We start from the raw sequence: 21,953 nt of genomic DNA, 5'->3' as shown, positions 1-21,953 counted from the left end.
TTTGTTTTTTTTTTCGTATTTGTTTTTTGTTTTTTTTTTCGTATTTGTTTTTTGTTTTTTTTTTCGTATTTGTTTTTTGTTTTTTTTTTCGTATTTGTTTTTTGTTTTTTTTTTCGTATTTGTTTTTTGTTTTTTTTTTTTCGTATTTGTTTTTTGTTTTTTTTTTTTTCGTATTTGTTTTTTGTTTTTTTTTTTTTTCGTATTTGTTTTTTGTTTTTTTTTTTTCGTATTTGTTTTTTGTTTTTTTTTTTTCGTATTTGTTTTTTGTTTTTTTTTTTTCGTATTTGTTTTTTGTTTTTTTTTTTTTCGTATTTGTTTTTTGTTTTTTTTTCGTATTTGTTTTTTGTTTTTTTTTTCGTATTTGTTTTTTGTTTTTTTTTCGTATTTGTTTTTTGTTTTTTTTTCGTATTTGTTTTTTGTTTTTTTTTCGTATTTGTTTTTTGTTTTTTTTTCGTATTTGTTTTTTGTTTTTTTTTCGTATTTGTTTTTTGTTTTTTTTTCGTATTTGTTTTTTGTTTTTTTTTCGTATTTGTTTTTTGTTTTTTTTTTCGTATTTGTTTTTTGTTTTTTTTTTTCGTATTTGTTTTTTGTTTTTTTTTTCGTATTTGTTTTTTGTTTTTTTTTCGTATTTGTTTTTTGTTTTTTTTTCGTATTTGTTTTTTGTTTTTTTTTCGTATTTGTTTTTTGTTTTTTTTTTCGTATTTGTTTTTTGTTTTTTTTTTTTTCGTATTTGTTTTTTGTTTTTTTTTTTTCGTATTTGTTTTTTGTTTTTTTTTTTTTCGTATTTGTTTTTTGTTTTTTTTTTTTCGTATTTGTTTTTTGTTTTTTTTTTTCGTATTTGTTTTTTGTTTTTTTTTTTTCGTATTTGTTTTTTGTTTTTTTTTTTTCGTATTTGTTTTTTGTTTTTTTTTTTTCGTATTTGTTTTTTGTTTTTTTTTTTTCGTATTTGTTTTTTGTTTTTTTTTTTTCGTATTTGTTTTTTGTTTTTTTTTTTTCGTATTTGTTTTTTGTTTTTTTTTTTTCGTATTTGTTTTTTGTTTTTTTTTTTTCGTATTTGTTTTTTGTTTTTTTTTTTTCGTATTTGTTTTTTGTTTTTTTTTTTTCGTATTTGTTTTTTGTTTTTTTTTTTTTCGTATTTGTTTTTTGTTTTTTTTTTTTCGTATTTGTTTTTTGTTTTTTTTTTTTCGTATTTGTTTTTTGTTTTTTTTTTTTTCGTATTTGTTTTTTGTTTTTTTTTTTTCGTATTTGTTTTTTGTTTTTTTTTTTTCGTATTTGTTTTTTGTTTTTTTTTTTTCGTATTTGTTTTTTGTTTTTTTTTTTTCGTATTTGTTTTTTGTTTTTTTTTTTTCGTATTTGTTTTTTGTTTTTTTTTTTTTCGTATTTGTTTTTTGTTTTTTTTTTTTTCGTATTTGTTTTTTTTCGTATTTGTTTTCCAAAATGAAAGCAATTTTCTTAAACAATGGAACAATCGTGTAAGAAATAAGATTCAAACACTTGATTGATTAATGGTGTCAATTGCTGGCATTTATCTTTAACTTTAACATCCTAAGCAGGTTTTTTCTTTTTTACAAAGGTTACCACATCCAGGCCCTGAGGCCACTCAAGGATAAGGATTAATGTATGTTGTAGTCATTGGGACAGTTGCATAATTTGTACAAGTAATTTGGTAGTAGATTATTTACAAGGACGGTTGAATAACTTGTTTATGTTGGACCTGAAGACAACGGTATTATAGTTGGCTAGAAAGCAGACCAGCGGAACAGTTCCACAGGTGGGCAGTTTTAGGAAAGACTTTGTTCCTGGAATCCATTTTTAGGTTTTAGCAACGATAGTGGGAGAATTAAGTATTTTTAATTAGACAAATTTTTTTTGTATCTGTGTGAAGGATTAGAATGGGGGGGGGGCATAGATACATGGACATTTAGTGTTTTCAGTCACATGGCAATTCAGGTCGTAGGCCGTGTGATGTGATGCAGATCTTGGCTAGATACTGAGGAAATTACCTCTGGTCCATTCATGGTAGGAATAGTCGAGGGTTTGCAATCCTGTTATTTGTCCTCTTGGAATCCAAGCCTCTGCTATTCACTTTTGTGCTATCGGATCAGGCTGTCTAAAGATACTGACTTGCTGACCTAAAATGCACCAAACATTGATATCCTTTGTCTTTGCAGAACTCAATTATGTTCTGCAAGGACTTTTTCTCTACAAAGCAACCAAACATGATCTAAAGAATTTTTTATATACAAGGAAGTCACCACTTAAGGCCTGGAGGCCACTTGGGATAAGGGTTATTGCGTGTACAGTAATCAATGGGATAATATCGTAGTAATCGTTAGTATTGGAGATTTGATAGTGTCTTAAGGGGGCAGTTTATCAGGAATTTGTTTGTTAGACTTGAAGACCTCCAAGTTGTAGTCGGGTGGGAAACAGGCAAATGGTAGTTCCACAGGCATGCACTTCTAAGACAGCTTTGTTCATGGAATCTACGTTTTGATTTAGGCACAGATAGTGGGGAAAATTACTGACAGTGGTTTCAGCTAGACGGGTGTTTTTTGTGAAAGATTGGCGAGGGGGGGGGGCAGATTGGAGCTCAGACGAGCACTTGCCATGGAAATAACGATAAAATGACAGGCTTGCAACATCCCTTCTGTGGGAGAGGTTGCAGGGAAGAGAAAAGGGCATCCCCCACTAGGCTACGAAGTCTATTTTGTACTTTGTCAAGGCAGGATAGGCTGTTTTTAGCAGCTCCTGCCCAGATATGGCAGCAGTACTCCATCCTTGAACGTACTTGGCTTTTATATAGAGAATTGTATCAGCAGTGAGATATCTATTTGAAGCAGAAAACTTCAAGATTACTGGATTCTGCATTAAATAACCCCATAAAGGGTTGATATGCCATAAAGCAAAACAACCAAATTAAATGGTGTTTGCCAAAACTATCGAGATCCAAGCCCATGTTCAGATTTAATGGATTACGACTTTTGTCTTGTCAGCTATGTTTTCAGAGCATCTGTTTCTTTGAAAGCAAGTGAAAATAGTTTGAGCAATAAGTTTGTTTGAATTTCTTGGATAGTATAAAGCTCTCAATAATAATCAAGCAACCAGTTATGTCGGATGTGATGCTAGACACATTCTTCTATTAAAAAAGAAAACGAAATGTAGAGGAATTTCAAATACAAAAGATCTGATCTTGTCTTGATTGTAATTAGGGAATCGTCAGGAAATGATCGCGAAGTTCAAGTGTTAGATCGTAAGGAAGGGAGAAATCCTGACAAAACCACCCTACATCAGTCTTGGAGTGGATCGGTCATTTAACATTTGTGAACGTCATCAGACATGGATGCTGGCAGAATGGACAAAATGTGTAAAAAGTAGTCAATTTTCTTAAATATTCTAAAGTAACTCTATCGTGCAGATGGTAGTGCAAAGACATATACAGTGCTGGAAGTGCTACACAGAAACACATACGGCAATTTTGGGGTCTTTGGAATGTGGGCTTTCTTATGGTAGACGTTTCCAATGTCCATGGCGATCATGAGGGTTTAGTTTTAATGTCTTGTTAGAGTGGTCTTTAATCATAGAATCATAAAGTAACTGGCTGATTCCAGTGTTCATATAGAAATCTGTTCAAATTGGTCTCTTGTAAGAAAAGGAAACCTGTTAGTATAAATTTCTAAGAGATTGGTAACTGGGTTTAAACTTATTTGATTTTAGAACTTTTTATATTGGAATTCTCCTTCACGACAATGCCAGACTGCTCGTTGCTAAACCAACCCTGCATAAGTTGAATGAAATGGGTTACAAAACTCGGCCTCCTCTGCCATACTCTTGAAACGGCTCACTTTAAAAAAAAAAAAAAAAAAAAAAGCTTTGTGACAGTTTTCTGCATGAGAAATGCTCCAAAAACCTAAGCACTATCAGCGACTGCATCACAGAAACGCAAGATATTTACATTACTGGCATAAATACATTTATTTTGCATTGGCAAAAGCGATTCTGATGGTACTTATTTCAATCAATAAATTTGTTTGAGCCGAGATATGTTCATCTGAATTTAAGTTAAAAACTGCAAGAATTTTCTTGCCAACTGGATAGAACTTTAATATTGGAATTGGAGATCAGTTGATGAGTTGAAGCGAAACGGGTAGCAAATGATCTTAATCTAAAAAGAGCTGCAGCAGTTCCAACCAATATGGCATTGAAAGGCCTCACCAGAAACTAATGCATGATCAAGACTCTACTCACCAAATGGTAATATAGTAGCCCCAGTGTTTTGCACCTGCTAATAGAACAGCCTCCTTAGAATTTAAAGATTTAGGTCTTTGAATTATGCAGGCAACGTTGTAGCAATCTTAGTGGAAAGATTTACTCGCTCTCTATTAGTGTTAGGACAATCAATCGGAATCTGAAACATGTGTGCCTATTTTCCGATGCAAGAACGTTTTTGTCTTTGATTTTGTTTAAAGCAAAATCTTCCACTGGATTTTTAATTATATTAAATGATTAGTAAAACTAAAATCTATAGATCAACATCCACAATTTTTACAAAATCTGCATATTGACAGGTTTTTATGGTAATCAGAGAAAACAATGCCATAGCTCAATGTTTAAAAACGTAAAGAATCAGAATTGGTAATTGTATCATAATGGGAAAAATATTGGAATCGTTCCATCACTATTTATACATACGGTCAACCTTAATCCTCTCCTTCCAAAAATGTTTCCGATGAAAGGAAAAGAAAATTTGTTAGGGTTAAAGTCTGGGTGGGGGAGGGCTTTTGGAGTAGAAGGCTTTTCACCATCTAGGGATCTCAACAGTAAAAAGATGGGATTTGACTGCTTATCAGAATTATATACACTGAGGGGGGGGCACAAGTACTAGGTATTCATGAGAATACATGCCATTAAAATATTTGTAAAACCGGCGCAGGGATGGAACAGGTTTTAGTTTTCTTTTGAGATGAAAAATTCCGCTTCACATTTCACGTATTTCTCCATTTTTGTATGGAAAGAAACAATTTTCAGAAAAATTGATTTAATTTTAGAAATTTAATCTTAACTTTATTGCAAGTAAATCTGCTACAGTTCATGCAAGTATTTTTCAACTCAATCAAGTTTCCAAAATTCGTGTCTTGCCGAGAAAGACTTGAGCCATTTCTGGGTGTTTTAGTTTATGGGTATTAAACATGCAACATATTAAAAAAATAAAATAAAATAAAATTCAATTTAAACAATATTTATGGATATTAAACATGCAACATATTTAAAAAAAATAAAAAATAAAATAAAATTCAATTTAAACAATATTTATTATACATGAAACAAATATTTACAAATGACTCAAGGGAGATAAGCAATTTTTATATCGGTCTAGTTTATGTTTAGAAGAAAGACCTAGTTAAGAATTAATATTTCTTTGGTCAAAAACTTGTAATTACCAAATGTCTAGTTTTTCTTGGGAGTTGTTTCTAATTAATATATGTAAAATTCCTTTTGACCGAATTTGGATTCCAGGAAATATTGGCTGGAGTTATTTAGTCAGTGTCTGACAACCTGGAGCAGTGTACCGACTCAATCTGATTTTCACTGAAGAGTTGACCCTATCAGTGTTCTTTTAGTTTTGGTAAATAGAAAGTTCCAGGAACACTACACTTTAAAACCTTCCATTTTATATTCTAATTTTAACGTAATGTTTTAACAGTAATAATTATACATGCTTATGATTATAAGGCCACTATTCGCCCATGTATGGAGTATTGTTGTCACATTTGGGCCGGTGCATCGGCTACTAGTCTCTCGCTCCTTGACAGGGTTCAAAAGAGTCGCAAATCTGATAGGCCCTAAACTGGCATCAAAACTTCAGCCTCTGTCCCATCGTCGAAACGTTGCATCCCTCTGCCTGTTCTACAAGTATTATAATGGTGAATGCTCTGAAGAACTGCAAGCACTTGTGCCCCCACGACGTGAACACCCTCGACAGACCCGACAAGCTACAAAATCCCACCCCCACACTGTAGAGATCCCTAGATGTAAAAGATCTTTCTACTCCAGTAGTTTCTTCCCCAGAACTGCTAGACTTTGGAATTCCATTCCAGGTCACTGCTTCCCCAACTGTACTGACATGCATAAGTTCAAGTGCAACGTGAACCAACATCTCGCTGCCATAATCCCTACATAGTACCCCAGTAGATGTTTCCCCTGATAGTAGCCCCCTACATTAAAGTGGCAATGTGCCTTGTTTGGGGTGAAAATGTAATAAATAAAAAAAAAAATAAAAAATAAAAAAAAAATTGTAATATCTTAATACTTTAAGGATATTATCTTCCTATGACATGGGGACGAACTCTGGATTCTTTATCAATGCTTAGAATTGACTTCATAAGTGTTGACATTTTATCTAGTCATTCCTCATAAGTACCCAAAATTAATCTTGGACTGAAAAATTTTCAATCTTGCTTTATTATATACTTTTCAATCCTACTTTAATACTTGTATAATATACTTTATAATATACTGTAATCTCTATATAAATAAAATGAACTCATTTTTTCCCCCGTCTGATTTTTACATTAATAGGATTAAAAAATCAAGATATTTCATGCAAATATAATATGCACAAACGGCAGAACAATATCTGAGGTGTGTTATAGGCTTATTATTTCTCAAATTCCTCTATAATCTTAGATTTCTATACTTTTTCTGCTGAGAAGTCACGGCCAAAATCGGTTAAGATCAATGGAAGTGGTAAAATATTTTCTCTCTAATAAATTCCTCCTCCCCCTGCCACCACTTAACACCGTTTGGGGATCGTTCACAAGGAACAGTTGAGAAGAGAACACCGGTTTGGCTTCGTAGTTCTTTCATGTGAAGTTATTTAAAATCACTAAACTAAGCTGCAGTGCTCTGTGGCGTAGTGGTTAGCGTGCTGGACAATTCACATATTTTCACGTTCGCGCCGACCTACCGTAGTCGTTTTTTTTGTTTTTTTTCCTTAAACAACTGGAATGGACTTTTCTTGGTGGCTGAACTGTTAACGTTGCAGATGTTCTTTTGTTTTTTTTTTTCACATTTTATTTTCCTACTTTTACTCATGACTCCGGGTTTGATCCTTCCTACTTACCTACCATAACATTTTTTAAAACTCCCCCCCCCCCGTCCCGGAAACAAACACTCGGGCAACGCCGGGTACCCCCACTAGTACTTTGTAATGTACTATCCACTTGGTATTTCTTGGTTAAAAAAATATGCTTAACTATGACTTTTATTGATGCAGATTTTGTATCCAATTGTCTATCTGGTCAGGCTTTTTGCCTGGACCAATGTGACACTCTCCAGATTCCCAGTCTCCCATATCTTCACAGTTCGTGTCACGTACAATTTGCTGGACCTATGTGGATCTAGCAAACCCTATGCTCGTGCATCCGTACTATGGAGTCCACAGCAATATTTTTGCTTGCTCATCTGGCAGTAACCAGCAAATTGTTAACATAGCTCCCTGATGGTAGAAGATATGGTAGGTAGGTTGCCATAAAGGTGCCGTTTTGTGTGATCTTGCCAAGATATATTTAGCACTTCGTAGCATATGAGTGTACGTGCCGGCGAGCTTTCTTTCCAATCTTTTGGGGAGTATCTAAGTTGGAGGTATTATATTGTAGCAAATATATACTTTCAAATGTTAATGACTTTGGTGCGATCAGCTAGAATCGAAACCAAAACGTACAGCTATTCAGTATTTGTAACTATCTAAGCATATAAAAACTTTTAAAAATAACGTTAAAGGAATAGATGTATATTTGCGCATAGTGTGTAGAAGTAGCGTTTAGTTGACTTATACCTGCCAAGTTCGACTTTTAATTTTGACCTTTTGTTGCAAGTTTTACCAGGTGAAAACCAAATCAAATTTAAGTTCTTGAATCGGTCATAATTTTGAAGGTTAGTGTAACCATTTCAAATATTCTATTTGAATAAACCTTATTGTTCCTGGTAGCATGTGCTAGCGTATCCTTGGTTTTCTCGACCTCCACATTCCATGAAAATCGGTTTCTGCTCGGATACAGATATCTGCCTGTAATGATCATTTATCTCTTTCCAAATTGTCAGAAATAATGCATCATCAAATCCACCCATCATAATTGCTGAGGTCTCCTCATGGCAGTCTCGTATTTAAATCAAATAGCAATAGTTACATTAAATCTGCAGAGATGGCCATGATTTTTCGAATATCGTCCTGGTTAGGTTTATTTTTTATATATATTATATAATATATAATATATATAATATATTATATATAATATATTATATATAATATATTATATATAATATATTATATATAATATATTATATATAATATATTATATATAATATATTATATATAATATATATAATATAATATATATAATATAATATATATAATATAATATATATAATATAATATATATAATATAATATATATAATATAATATATATAATATAATATATATAATATAATATATATAATATAATATATATAATATAATATATATAATATAATATATATAATATAATATATATAATATAATATATATAATATAATATATATAATATAATATATATAATATAATATATATAATATAATATATATAATATAATATATATAATATAATATATATAATATAATATATATAATATAATATATATAATATAATATATATAATATAATATAATATATATAATATATATAATATAATATAATATATATAATATAATATAATATAATATATATAATATAATATAATATATATAATATAATATATATAATATAATATATATAATATAATATATATAATATAATATATATAATATAATATATATAATATAATATATATAATATAATATATATAATATAATATATATAATATAATATATATTATATATATTATAATATAATATATATTATATATATTATAATATAATATATATTATATATATTATAATATAATATATATTATATATATTATAATATAATATATATTATATATATTATAATATAATATATATTATATATATATTATAATATAATATATATTATATATATATTATAATATAATATATATTATATATATATTATAATATAATATATATTATATATATATTATAATATAATATATATTATATATATATTATAATATAATATATATTATATATATATTATAATATAATATATATTATATATATATTATAATATAATATATATTATATATATATTATAATATAATATATATTATATATATTATTAGCACTTCAGCTGGGTGTTTGGAGGTGTATGTTGAGCAAAAGCGGTCAATTGTTTTTAACTTTAACCCCTATTATGCCCCCTTAACTTGATTTGAGTTCAAAAACAATGTTAAGTTAGATCCATGTCCAAGGAACCTATATCTAAAATTTCAAGTGTTTTGACCCAAAATTGGGAGAAGTTTGGAAGAGTTCTCAAAAGTCAAATCGTTGAACCTTTGACCCCCTAAACAGTCAACTTTCTGGCCGAAAACTGATTACAAAGATTTTCCCAAATCTCAATACCCTGTATATCAAATTTCGAGTGGTAGACTGAAAATTGAGTTATTGCGTAGGGAAATGTACACACACTTTCCCTTTTATTGATATAGATAACTCTTTATGACCTGATGACATGATGTAGCTGATAAGTATTAACTTTAGTTAGTTTAAAGGGTGATGATTCTGTGATTGTGGTGATTCTGTGATTGTGGTGATTCTGTGATTGTGGTGATTCTGTGATTGTGGTGATTCTGTGATTGTGGTGATTCTGTGATTGTGGTGATTCTGTGATTGTGGTGATTCTGTGATTGTGGTGATGCTGTGATTGGCTTCAAACTGTAAAAAATGATAAAGTTTGATAGTTTAACTACTGCCAAGAATTTTTGCACTTCATAAACTTAACTTGATTATTATCCATAGTGTTTGAAGTATTTGGTGACAAACGAAATCGTCCACTCTGATATAGATGGCGACTTACTGAATGTAAGCAATGGACTGTTGCAATCTAGAAGTATCTGGCATCTACCCAGATACTGAACTAATACATACAAGGCGTGTTTGAATGAATTCTCACTTTGTCATATTTATCTATTTACGACCGAACGAATTAGTTTAACTGGGTCATAAGGGTTAATCGTAAGATTTGAAATCCGCAACTTTGATCTATTATAGATACTAGAAGTTCTTGAATTTTAATTTTTATTTAACTTGCTGAGCCTTTGTATTACCAATAAATGTAAAATTAGATTTTTATCGTATTTTGTAAATTTCTTTTAGAGGCGGCAAACTTTAAATTGATAAATCTATTTTAACTCATTTTTAGTTCAGTTTGGTTTGGCAATTCATCGTGAATAGACTGACACCGAGCAGCATTTCTGCAAATGTTGTTTTACATGAACATTTGAACTCATTTCACAAAATGGATTAGTCAAATGACCATCTTGTTCATACGACTTAACATTATTAGAGTTTCTTTGGGGATATCTTTTTATATCCTCAAAGAAAATCTAATGGAGGATCAAATCGGATGAACAAGGTGGTTATTTGACTAATCCATTTTGTGAAGTTATTCGTTCAAATGTTTATGTAAAACAATATTTGCGCAAATGCTGATAAACCAGACACAATAGATCACTTGAAAAGCCAACATAAAATGCACCATTGCTGAAATACAGCTTAATGTGTAGTCGTGAAAACTGGATATCTAGATTATTCCATGTGCAAGTCATATACCTAAAAATGGTATTTAAATTAGAAATGCCAAAAGTTCATCTTTGGAATAAATCACATTTGTCTACAAAAAATATTTTTTCTGCGGTTTATTTTAAATTTCACCACCTAAAACAATGCTCTATATGCTTAATCCTTAAAAACAAGCAGGGCTCGTGTACCGGCATTGCTTAATAGAAATGACCCAAAGGCAGAAACGCAACAATGAAATCCCCCCCTTCCCCAAAAGCAAAAATACCTTTAACTATCTAGTGCATCCTCGAGTCATGTAAATTACTATGAATGAATAGGTATAAAAATATTAAGATGGCAGCAGTTGCTAGTTGTATCTACTGTCAACTAAAAAAAAAAAAAAAAAAAAAAAAAAAAAATTTGCAGGCATTGGGGACAGTGACCAAAATGAAAGCGTGTCTTCTGGCAATGGCAGGTAGCGGAATCCACTGGCTGGCACTGGTGGTTACTGGCAAGTGTTGCTTTAGTGCAGTTACTGTCTGTGCATGGCATTCACTATTGTTCACTGGTGGCCATGGCCAGTTTTGGCCTAAATTCGACTAGATACCATGAAAATCGCCTGTAATCCGTTTGCTGTTTGGCCTTATCGGCAGTAACTGTTGGATAGGGATTTTTTTCCCCCTAGGTGTTTACTGTCACCTAATAACACTAGTGGGCACTGGCAGTTATTGCTGGATTGTGGTGGTTACTTGTGGGCACTGGCTGCTGTAATAAATCTATCGCTGTCGGAGATGTATGTAGTGTTCGGTATATTAGAGTAGATGTTATCACATATTTTGCATGTATGCATAATATGAACCCTGCTATATCTTGCAGATTGTTCCAGTAAAATCAGTTTACCGTAGCTTTGTTTGTTTTTTTTTTCTGAAGACACTCCAGCATTTTAACTGATTCTATTCCAGAAAAATGTCTATGCAACAGCTGAAACTAATAACATTTATTATATAACATGTGATCTCAGAACATATATACCATGTATTGGATAAGGCAGGGGGAGGGGCAGTAGCTCTAGATATATCTAACCCCTTTTGACAGGGTATGTCACGATGGTCTAATGAAAATCAGATCCTATGGTATTACTGGACAAATACTTAACATAAAACCTTAAATAAGAATCCAGGTTGTCCTTGATGGTCGTACATCTAAACAATGATATAAATGTGGGTGTATCTTATGGGTCGATCCTTGGACATTTATTATTCCTGATATTCATAAATGACCTCCCTGATGAAATTCTGAGATATTTGCTGACGACACTATATAATGGACACGAGGGAGGGGGGGGACGAATGAACATATCCAAGGCAATGGCAGAAACCCTAGAGGAAGACCTCCAGTCAGTGAAATGGAGACATAAATGGATGGTAACATTCAACACTACCAAGACTAAGGTTGTTTCCTTTTAATAACAAACCTTCTCAACCATTAATATGGGGGTGAAAATAAAAAGAAAATAAAAGACCCAGTGTCTTGTGAATAAAAAGAACCGGTGATTTAGTTTTGTGGGGAAAACTAAAAATAGAAAAATATCACTTTGGTCCATTAAGGCGAAAATACAATTAAAAAGTGAGGAAATGTGTATTCTTGCACGAAAAATGTGCTGCAGTATGAGTTTGGAATGGTAAGTACTGAAAATTTGCATAAGAATTGCCTCGTTGGTTTCCTATAGTTTCGGAAGTTCTGAGGGAAAAGTTTTCATTTTCTTACTAGAAAATGAAACGATTTTAGCTTTGGTATTTGAAAACTATTTAATGAGTCTTTGTATCCTGAACTTGTCAGCAAAATATTTTGGTTCAGTCTGTGGTGGTGGGATAAGTTCCAATATTTTTAATCTTTAGGATCTCTTACTAGACTTTTTCCCCCCTCCTGGGGTCGAAAGATTTTTGAACATTTTCTTGTGCCCAATTTTTTTGTGGGGGTAAAGTGTTCGTTCAGTTCCAATGTATTTTAATCTTTAGTTTTCTGTATTGGATTTTTTTTTTTTTTTTTCTTTCGCGTTATTTCCTAGAGGGGTCGGAATAATTTTAACATTAGACATTTAATAAATATTTCAAAGGTGTTTTGCAACCTATCATTTCGCAATTCAAATATTTCAAATTTGCATTAAATTTCCAGTCATCAGACACCAATAACCTAGCTATTTTATGTGGAATTTTCGGGGAAGGGATCGGGTTTTTATGAAAATACAAACTACATGGAATCATTAGGCTAAAAGATCTGGAATGTGCTTCTTTGCCTGATAATTCATGAACAGAAAACGTCCATGATACATGTAGAACTTTTTCGATTTTAGCAGAAACATAAAAATTGAAAAATTAGAATTTCTGTTGAATCATACCGCTTTTATTTTTTAACTAAGTTTGCTTAAATGAAAAACTGTTGCCTAAATACACGTACGTGCACAATGAAAATAAAGCAAATATGCATTTTTTTTTTTTTTTTTTTTTTTTTAAACGAGCATTTAAGCAACATGAATATTGAGTGGATTCTAAAGACGATAGTCCTGGATATGACCTTAAACTATATTCCATGGTGAGCCCCTGCCTGCGGGCTTCGGGAGTGTGGAGCCACCCTTTAATTGCTATTGCTCCCAGGTCCAATCTGACCTGGAGTGGTAGTACCTGTTAAATAGAAACCGACTTGGAAAAAAAATGTATTCTATTAAAAAAATTTTCTTCAAAATAACTGAATTCGGCATTAAGTAACCTGAGAAGGGTTGATATGCCGTAAAACAAAAACAACCAATCTAAAGACCAACCAAACTGTTTTATCTTCATAAAAAAGGCTTTAACAGCATGTATGAGCACGTGAGGGAAAATGAGAAGCAGATGCAAGATGGCTTGCTTGGAAGGATTAGTGTCCAATAAAGGACGCATATGCAAATTAGGAAGTGTGAGCTGGCAAGGAAAGAAAAAGGAGGGAAAAGGACCCCCCCCCCGTGCTCAACGAGGAAGAAAAGTGCACGTCGAAAAAAATGGACATGTAAGGTTGAAGATGAGAATGGGCCGGCTGTGTCCAGCATGTGGTCAGAAAGAGAAACACACCAGGCTAGATGGACATGTAGCAGCAAGAGACTTTAAATGGTGTCAAAAATAAAAAGGATGCATCTGTTAACAAAGGCCATCAAGAAAATATTTCTATGAAACACATTCTTTCTATGGTAGGTTCTGCCCAGCATGAATTCGGCAAATGGCTAGCTGAGCTCTGCAGAGCTTCTCTGGAAATGTACTATGGATTCTGTATTTTAATTTTGGTTTGCAAAATTTATTTGAAGTTAGGTTTTTATTTCCAAGAAAAAATTCCATGGTAATCTTAACATCTTATTAAATTGAATGCATTTTGCTTTTTAAACTTATATTAAACTAGCAAGGGTGGCGGCGTTGCCTGGTCATAAAATACAGGTAAATATTAGTTTATGGAGATTAAGTATACATGTAATAGCAAAAAAAAAATAAAATGGAGGGAGGACTTGTATGCCATTTTGTGTAAAAATGCTTTGTGGTTGGCACGCGTAATCGAGTCAAATTTTAAATAGAGAAAACATTTTAAAAAAAAAAAAAAAATGTTGGGCGCAAACTTGCAAAAATTAAACTCGTAAGCATACATTCTATTGAATGAACAGACGACACATGTTATTACGTTGCAAATTTCGTTTTTATTTTAAAAAGCTAAACTGTTTGCGCATGCGCGATTAACAGCATTAATACAAAGATTTTTACCCCCCCCCCATCCCCCTTTCAAACAAAACGATATTTCTACATAAAGTAATTGATTCTAATTTTTTCGTGTCGGATCTTTCTAACAATATCAAGTTAATGCCGGTTTGATTCGAATGGCAAGTTTTTAGCAGACACAGACAAGATCATTATTTAGAAATACATGAAATTTACTAATTCAAAGAAATAAGATCACCATAAATTTAAATCCATGCACAATGAAAATAAAAGTAAAAAAAAAAATGGACTTTTAATGTATTTTTGCAATACAAATTTCTTGGAAACTGACAGTTTCTATTTGTAACACATAAGCTTAATTTTTTTTGTCTTTAAATTTTTTTTTTTTTTTTTATTCCAGTCATGTCCAACATTGCAGACGATGGTTCTGACGTGCCAAATATTCCAGTGCCAAGTCGAGATAAAGATGAAAGTTATTCCCCTCCGCTTCCAAATGCTTGCCAATTGGATGATACAGAACTTATGTCCGTGACATCAATGCCAAACTGTCAAGCAGTCAGGCCAAACTACCTCAACAACGGAACTACGACAGCTGAACATATTAGCATTGATGCTGCTGCTGTGAATAGCACCCATTCTTTTACAGATACTCCGCCCGTACCTGCTCTTTCTCCATTTAACATAACTTCAAGTCCGACCCCAAGTTTTGGCAAGAACGGTAAAGTTTCTCCACTGACACCAGGCAAGATGTCCTCTTGCAGTGTGTCAACGCAGCGCAAATCTGCATGGGATAGGGCACAGGAACGGTATGAAGCCTCACAGAATGATTCCAAGACTAAAGAGGACAGAAAGGAAGAATTTGGGATTGAAGAATCTTCAACAACACAAGGTGCAGACTGTGGAGGCCTCAGCCCAAAGTTTTTGCAAAATTTTTTCTGTTCGAAGCGTTTCGCTCCAGCCTTGGAAAACTTGTATCAACGCTACTTCTTCAAGCTCGACAAGAATAACCTCACGTTCACGCTCATGATTCTTGCCTTCATCTGCCTCTTACTGATTCTTTTCTATTATGCCGGTGGCATGACGAGCTTTGTACCTGGCCTCATCCTCTCTATCATTCTCGTCTGTCTTCTTACAAAGATGCTTCTCTGTAACCGCAGCTCTTTCAAACAGATTCACATGTTCGTCATGTGCCTGGGTGTGATTCTAACACTGTGCATCGTCCTCATCACCATCACTCTCACAAGCAATCTCCACAGTATGACGGAGGGTGTTTGGTGCACAGTGTTCTTTGTCTACCTGACATATGCCCTTCTGCCCCTAAGGATGAAGTTTGCAATAATAGGGGGGCTCTTTCTATGTCTCACCAATCTCATATGTACGCTGGCAATCAACTATAACGAAACGTTCGCATTAAAACAGGTGAGTAGGAAAGAAGCAATTTCACATTTTTATCTTTCGGATTTGAATTTCAATTTGGCAGATCCTGAGAAACTTATTGAAAGGACGGTTACGGTTCTAATTGCTCAACTTGAGGCTAGCTTTTTAATTCTTTTAACCTTTTACTGCCAAATTGTACTTTTACGTCTTTCAAAAACAAATTATGGAAAATATTAGTCTATGGCTTGTCAGCCCAACTCATTGTCAAAGTACAGGTTTATGCATGGTTCAATGTGTTTGTTCGCACAATAACTCATATTTTTTTTATTTTTTTTTTTTATTCAACCTCTTTCTATTTAAAAAGAAAATATGACTTTGTTATATATGGGTTGTGGAATTGAATTCACTAGCAAAAGATCTAGTTAATTTGCATATTTTAATTCTCTATTAATTTTCGCTTTTCTTATGGGACTAGCCTGGGTGCCTGGCATTGCGCAGGTGTTTGGAGGTGTGTTAAACAAAAAAAGTGGTAGTAGGTAGGCAGGCTCAAACCTGTGCTGCGAAGGAGGAAAAGAACATGAAAAAGACGTGACTGTTGCGCCCATAACCAAACCAGAAGTGACATAGGCTTAAATTAAGGCTAGATAATCGAAAAGCGATGACTTCTGAAAATATCAGCGAAAAAAAGCAACCATTCCCTATAGAAAAGTGCCCAGTTGAGGGTGAAGGAATTAATGTTTTGGGCCAATTTTTCAATATGTTGTCTGAAGGGTCGTGCGTCAAAACAATACCTATCTCGTGGAAATCGGTCACCTGTCAAAAGTTTTAGGCAGACTTTTTTTTTTTTTTTTTTTTACCTAAACAAGGCACATTGCCACTTTGATGTAGGAACTACTATCAGGTACCTAAGCTACAGGGGTACTATGTAGAGTTGGGCAGCAAGATGTCGGTTCCCGTTACAAACTTCTGCATGCAGTTGAAAGTTTTTTTTTTTTTAATTTTTAAGGTAAAAATGTACGACAGCAACTAACTTATAATGATCACATTTTTTTTTTTTTTTTCAAGGTAAGACGATACATGTCTACAGTAATATTAATGAAGTTATACACACGGATTCATAATGAACTTATCAGCAGTTCGCACATATTTACATAGTTTCTTGGCCCTTCGGGACAAGATCAAAGTGTAATATCTGTTCTTCAGATGCTGCACTTCTATTTCTTGTTCTCTTTCGGTGGAGAAATCCTTCACTACTGAGACAATTTATATTTTTGTACCTTTTCTCCACGTTAAAAAACGACCCTGGTGTCTAACTCTGTCCTGTGGGGAGGCATAGTAAATAGGTACAACAAGCATGTCAAGTTTATGCATGATCATTCGTGTACACCCACACACGCTTTCACGTTTTTCCATTGTCCGTAAATATATTCTTTGCCTATATTGTAACTCTGTACTTTTGACTTATTTTGAGGTCGAAGTTTAGAACTCGCAAAGATCTTCTAGATATCAAGGGCTATAATTCTGACTTGGGTCGCCTTGTCCAGTCCATGCTATATGCATTCAGATAACTTAAAATATCTGCAGTAGAACGACATTGCTTGAATCCATATGACTTCCATTATACTTGTGGGATGAACCCAAGCTTGTTCTGAAGATGAAACCGTAACAATTAAATAGTTGGGGAGGTGGTATGTGTAAAAACACGAGTGATATTAAACATTTAAGTAAAAACGCAGAAATAGTTACTAAAAGGAAAGCTCTTAATTATCCGAACTCCATAAAGAACAAGCATTGCCAGGGTAAACAAATATCTTGGATGAATAATGTATCAGTAAATGACTATTCAGGGAGCTTGATGCTACAACCAGAAGAGGAAACTTATGCTAAAGTTGCAGAGGCCATCCAAGGATGGGAAGCTGTTTTTAGACAGTATCCAACACCTTTGGTATGCAAAGCACGAAGAGTTAGATTTTTTTTTGTTTGTTTTTTAAGTGGGTAGAATCTGTTTTTAGAAAGAAAAGTACTTTTTGAATCAGGGGAGATAATTCCCTGACAATTCTAAGGCAACATAAAATTATGAAATACAATTGGGAGCTAAAATGGTATATTAAGCAAATATAAACAATGAAGAAAATGAACGGAATGAAGATAGTGGAGATATAAGGGTGAGTTTCGCTTTTTTCTGTTTTAACTCTAAATTGCAATTCTCATCTAATCTTTCCAAACTTGTGACTCAGATTTGTGTGAATAGTTTATGGATTGAGTTTAACTAGAACCTTTTTATATGCAGACAAAAACTGTTTAGTTGTATTTGGTGTTAGAAGAAAAATGAACATTAAAATGGAATGAGCCATTGAATGTGGAAAAGCTAATTGCTTAAAACAGTTACGCATTAGAGGGAGCAACTTGAATGACTATTAGGCACCACCCTCTAGTGTCATCGGTTTTTCTGTACAGGGGTTTATCAAAGCCTTTGACAGGTTTACTTCCCATTTTGAAGTAAACCCAGGTTAAATACTAAAAGCAGTGGTGTATTGTCGCATGTCATCCATCCGGGTTGCAGACTTAGACAACTATACTAAGGCATTTTAATAACAAATCGTTAACGAGAAACTAAAAACTGATAAAAATAAACCTAAATACTTGCATGCAGGTTAAAGAGCCCCTCAAACCATTTATGTACCAAGCAGGAAGAGGTAAACAATGGGATGAAGTTTGCTGCCTTTTTAAGTGACACTTTAGTCATTAAAAGAGGCTAACCAAAGTTGACTATCATGCCTGAATAAAAAAGGTCCTGACCCCCCCCCCATCTCCACCATAAAAATGGAAAGTAGGCTTAAAATTTCATCCATATTTTTTTTTGCACAAAAGTTGTAAGAATAAAAATGCAGTTTGATGTATAAATGTACATTTACCCATTAAATCAACTCAAGCCTGGCAAGTTCCAATTTTGCAATTTTAACCCCTTAGCTATTTTTGCTGGCTCAAAGCAAAATCAAATTTATTTTGAAAGTTCGAAGCCTCTGTATCAAGTTTCGACTAAAACTTGAGTTTGTGGAGATTGTTCTATAGTCTAGGTCATATAGATTGGCATGGAGATATTAAAGTAGCAAATATTATCAATTTGGTTTGAATGGATCAGCTAAACGGGTGTGTATATAATATATATAATATACACACTTTTGGCTTCCAATCACTGGGTCTTATACTGTGGGAATGTATAAGCTATCAAATTCTTTAATAGAATTTGAACAAATACAAACATCCTAGTGCAACATTATAAACCTTTCATTATGCTTGCATGTCTTTTAGTGTTAATGCAATTCAAATGTCAAATTATGTAGGGAATTGTAGTAGAAAATTATATTTTGGAAAATATATGGAGAATCTATTGGATCAATGAATCTGTATTGGAGAATATGAATCGATTCAGTGTTTGTTGAATTTAAATATGTGAACTCCTAGATATTGACCAAGACTAAATATCAAAGAAAAGATCAGAAGTTTTTTTTTTTTGTTTTTTTTTTTAACATTAGACCAATATGTGTCTAAAGCTTTTATTAAAGCTATCGAGCACCCATTTAGGATGGAGATTAATTAAAAAAAAAATTTTATATGAAGATATTTTCCTTTGCTTAGAAAGATTTAAATTTTTTTTATTTTACTTCTTTCATTATTCGTAACTGATTTAATTTTTGTATTTTGCAGGCAATTTGCAACGGCCTCATATTTTTTGCCGTTATCGTAACTGGCATCTTCATCCGTTATCCATGCGAAGCCTCTCAAAGAAAAGCCTTTCTTGAAACGCAACGTTGGATTAAAATGCGATTAAATACTCAAAGAGAAAACCAACAACAGGTGATCTATTTCGGTTTGACTAAACGCATAAAAATCACCATGTTTGGCGTAATGATAAACTTACATGAATATTAATACATCTTTACAACTTGTTAACATAAAATTTTAATGTAGTTTTGCATGTAAGATCATACACATTAATGCGTATGCTCACGATTTTATGGCCAAAAGGAAATAAGTTACTCGGCAATAAATGAGCTGTGCTGCTAAACTTTCATATGTACTAACGAGCTGACATGTACACACAAACCTGTGATTACAGCACACGAGTGGTTTTCGAATTGTATTTCGTTTAACGTCTATTTTACATCCTGGCATTTGTTGGGCGGTCTTCAGAAATTGATTCCAAATTAATCTGTTGCTGTCCAAGTCTTTATCCTTTCTCTAAAGGGTGAAAGTGTGCTGGTTGACTATTAGGCTTGCCTTTATAAATTTGCTTTTTAGGGTTTGAGTTTGTATCGGGTGTAATTGCGTCTGTTGAAAACAAATATCACATTTTATATTCTTGCTGACAACGGTTTACAATATTAACTTTCGCTTTTCCAATATTTTCTCTAAGTTTTCTCTGGCCGCCATTTATATTTCGTCAAACTTCGATTATGACGGTAAATGTGGTTACTGAGCATGCTCAGTGACATGATCCTCAACTGTTACTGAGCATGCTCAGTAACAGTTGAGGATCAGTTTTTACTGCAGACAAAAATTTTCCAAATTTTCACCTGTAACATTTTCTTCCCAATTTTTTTTTTTTTTTTTATTAAAGTCCATTTTGTTTCAAACTTAATACAAAAACACTTACCATTACAAATTTAACATTTTGGAAATTTTTTCCAGAAAATTTCCATTTTTAACTATTCTACAAAAAATTTCATTTTATTTTACAAAACGATCCATATTTTTATTAGCATTTACTTTTTGTGTAAGTTGTATTTTTCACGAAGTATTCAATACTTGTGAAAAAAAAAATTTGAATACAAATACTGTGGATATGTGACGGTTGTATCAATTACGTGCCAAGAAAATATGGCAGCCATTGAAAAATCCTCTTGCAGAAAACATTAGATAGTAAGTGTTAATATTATAAACAGTTGTCAGCAAGAATGAAATGTGATATCCATTCGCAACAGATGTGATTACACCTGATACAAAATCACTCTAATAAGCAAGCACTTTCACCCTGTAAAGCATTCCTGGGGTTATCAACTCTAACCCTGATTTTGAGACTCTCATTTCACATCCATTGTGAACAAAAATTGTTCATTTGATGTTAAAGCTATTCAGACATTTGTTCAGACATCTTATATTTATCAATGCCTGTATTTGTTTTAAGAAAAACAAAGATGTCGGTATATTTTTTTTTTTTTTTTTTTTTTTTACAATCTAGGATACTTTATCTGCATCAAATTTGACAATTTCAACAGATTAAATGCCAACTGACCCTGCTACTGCCATTGTTCTAAATCTACTAACCAAAGAACTTTTATCAAGTCTATTGTGACCATCAAAGTCTTTTCAGCAGTCCTCTCTATACTGTCCAGAATTAATATTTTCGAGGTCTCTGTATTTTTTCTTAAATTTTTGCAATTTATTTTTCTAAAGATTTAAGCATTTTTTTTTCTTTGGGAGAATATTTTGAGAACAATATTACATTACAGCAAAAAAGTTAACTTTTTTAAAATCTTTTTCTTGAATATTTACCAAGACCAAAAATGACAAAAGTAAATGTCAAATTCTAAAATCTGTCGGTTTGAAAATTTTTTTTTTTTTTTTTTTTTTTTTTTTTTTTAGATAAGAAAAATAGCATGCCGGTCTATCTAAATTAAAATGTTTTTGACATAAAAATCCTAGGTTTCTCAAATGATGTGCCTAAATATCACAGAATCAGCAGAATCAGTTGCTGTGCATTTGTTGTGCCTTAATTTGTCTTTATTAGTAAAACTCATAATTCAACTGCAGTTTTTGTACTTGATATTTACAAGTATATGAAATTCGGCTGATTTTAACCCTCTTTTCACAAACTGAGCTGAGGAATTTCCATTTTTTTTTTTTTTCCTAACACAACAAATGATCATCCACTTTCAGACCTCTTTTTTTCCTCAATCGTTACTTTCCCATTGTTTCACGGGCAAATACAAAATTATCAACATTCAGCATCTCTAAAATAAAAAATTTAAAAAGTGAAACTCAAAGATTGCTTGAACATTCTCCACTCATTTGCTGCTAGTTTATGTGAAGCTCAGCAGACAACCTCTCTTGTCACTGTCAAATGCT

The 21,953-nt window shown here is 32.4% G+C and overlaps 1 protein-coding gene across 5 annotated transcripts in view; it reads left to right on the top strand.

Moving 5' to 3' along the window:
- Nucleotides 1-21,953, top strand: part of LOC145291149 (adenylate cyclase type 5-like) — a 489,601-nt gene that overhangs the window by 363,663 nt on the left and 103,985 nt on the right. For all 5 annotated transcript variants that reach the window (XM_080136671.1, XM_080136673.1, XM_080136675.1 and 2 more), the window contains 2 exons: nucleotides 14,848-15,866; nucleotides 19,533-19,682. In XM_080136671.1, coding sequence (XP_079992797.1) covers nucleotides 14,848-15,866; nucleotides 19,533-19,682 — 1,169 coding nt within the window. The remainder of the gene's footprint in view (nucleotides 1-14,847; nucleotides 15,867-19,532; nucleotides 19,683-21,953) is intronic.

This window comes from Euprymna scolopes, chromosome 12 (assembly GCF_053919585.1).
Source record: "Euprymna scolopes isolate OS-2025 chromosome 12, ASM5391958v1, whole genome shotgun sequence".
Classification (NCBI taxonomy): Eukaryota; Metazoa; Mollusca; class Cephalopoda; order Sepiida; family Sepiolidae; genus Euprymna; species Euprymna scolopes.
This window is presented reverse-complemented; position numbering and strand designations above follow the sequence as displayed.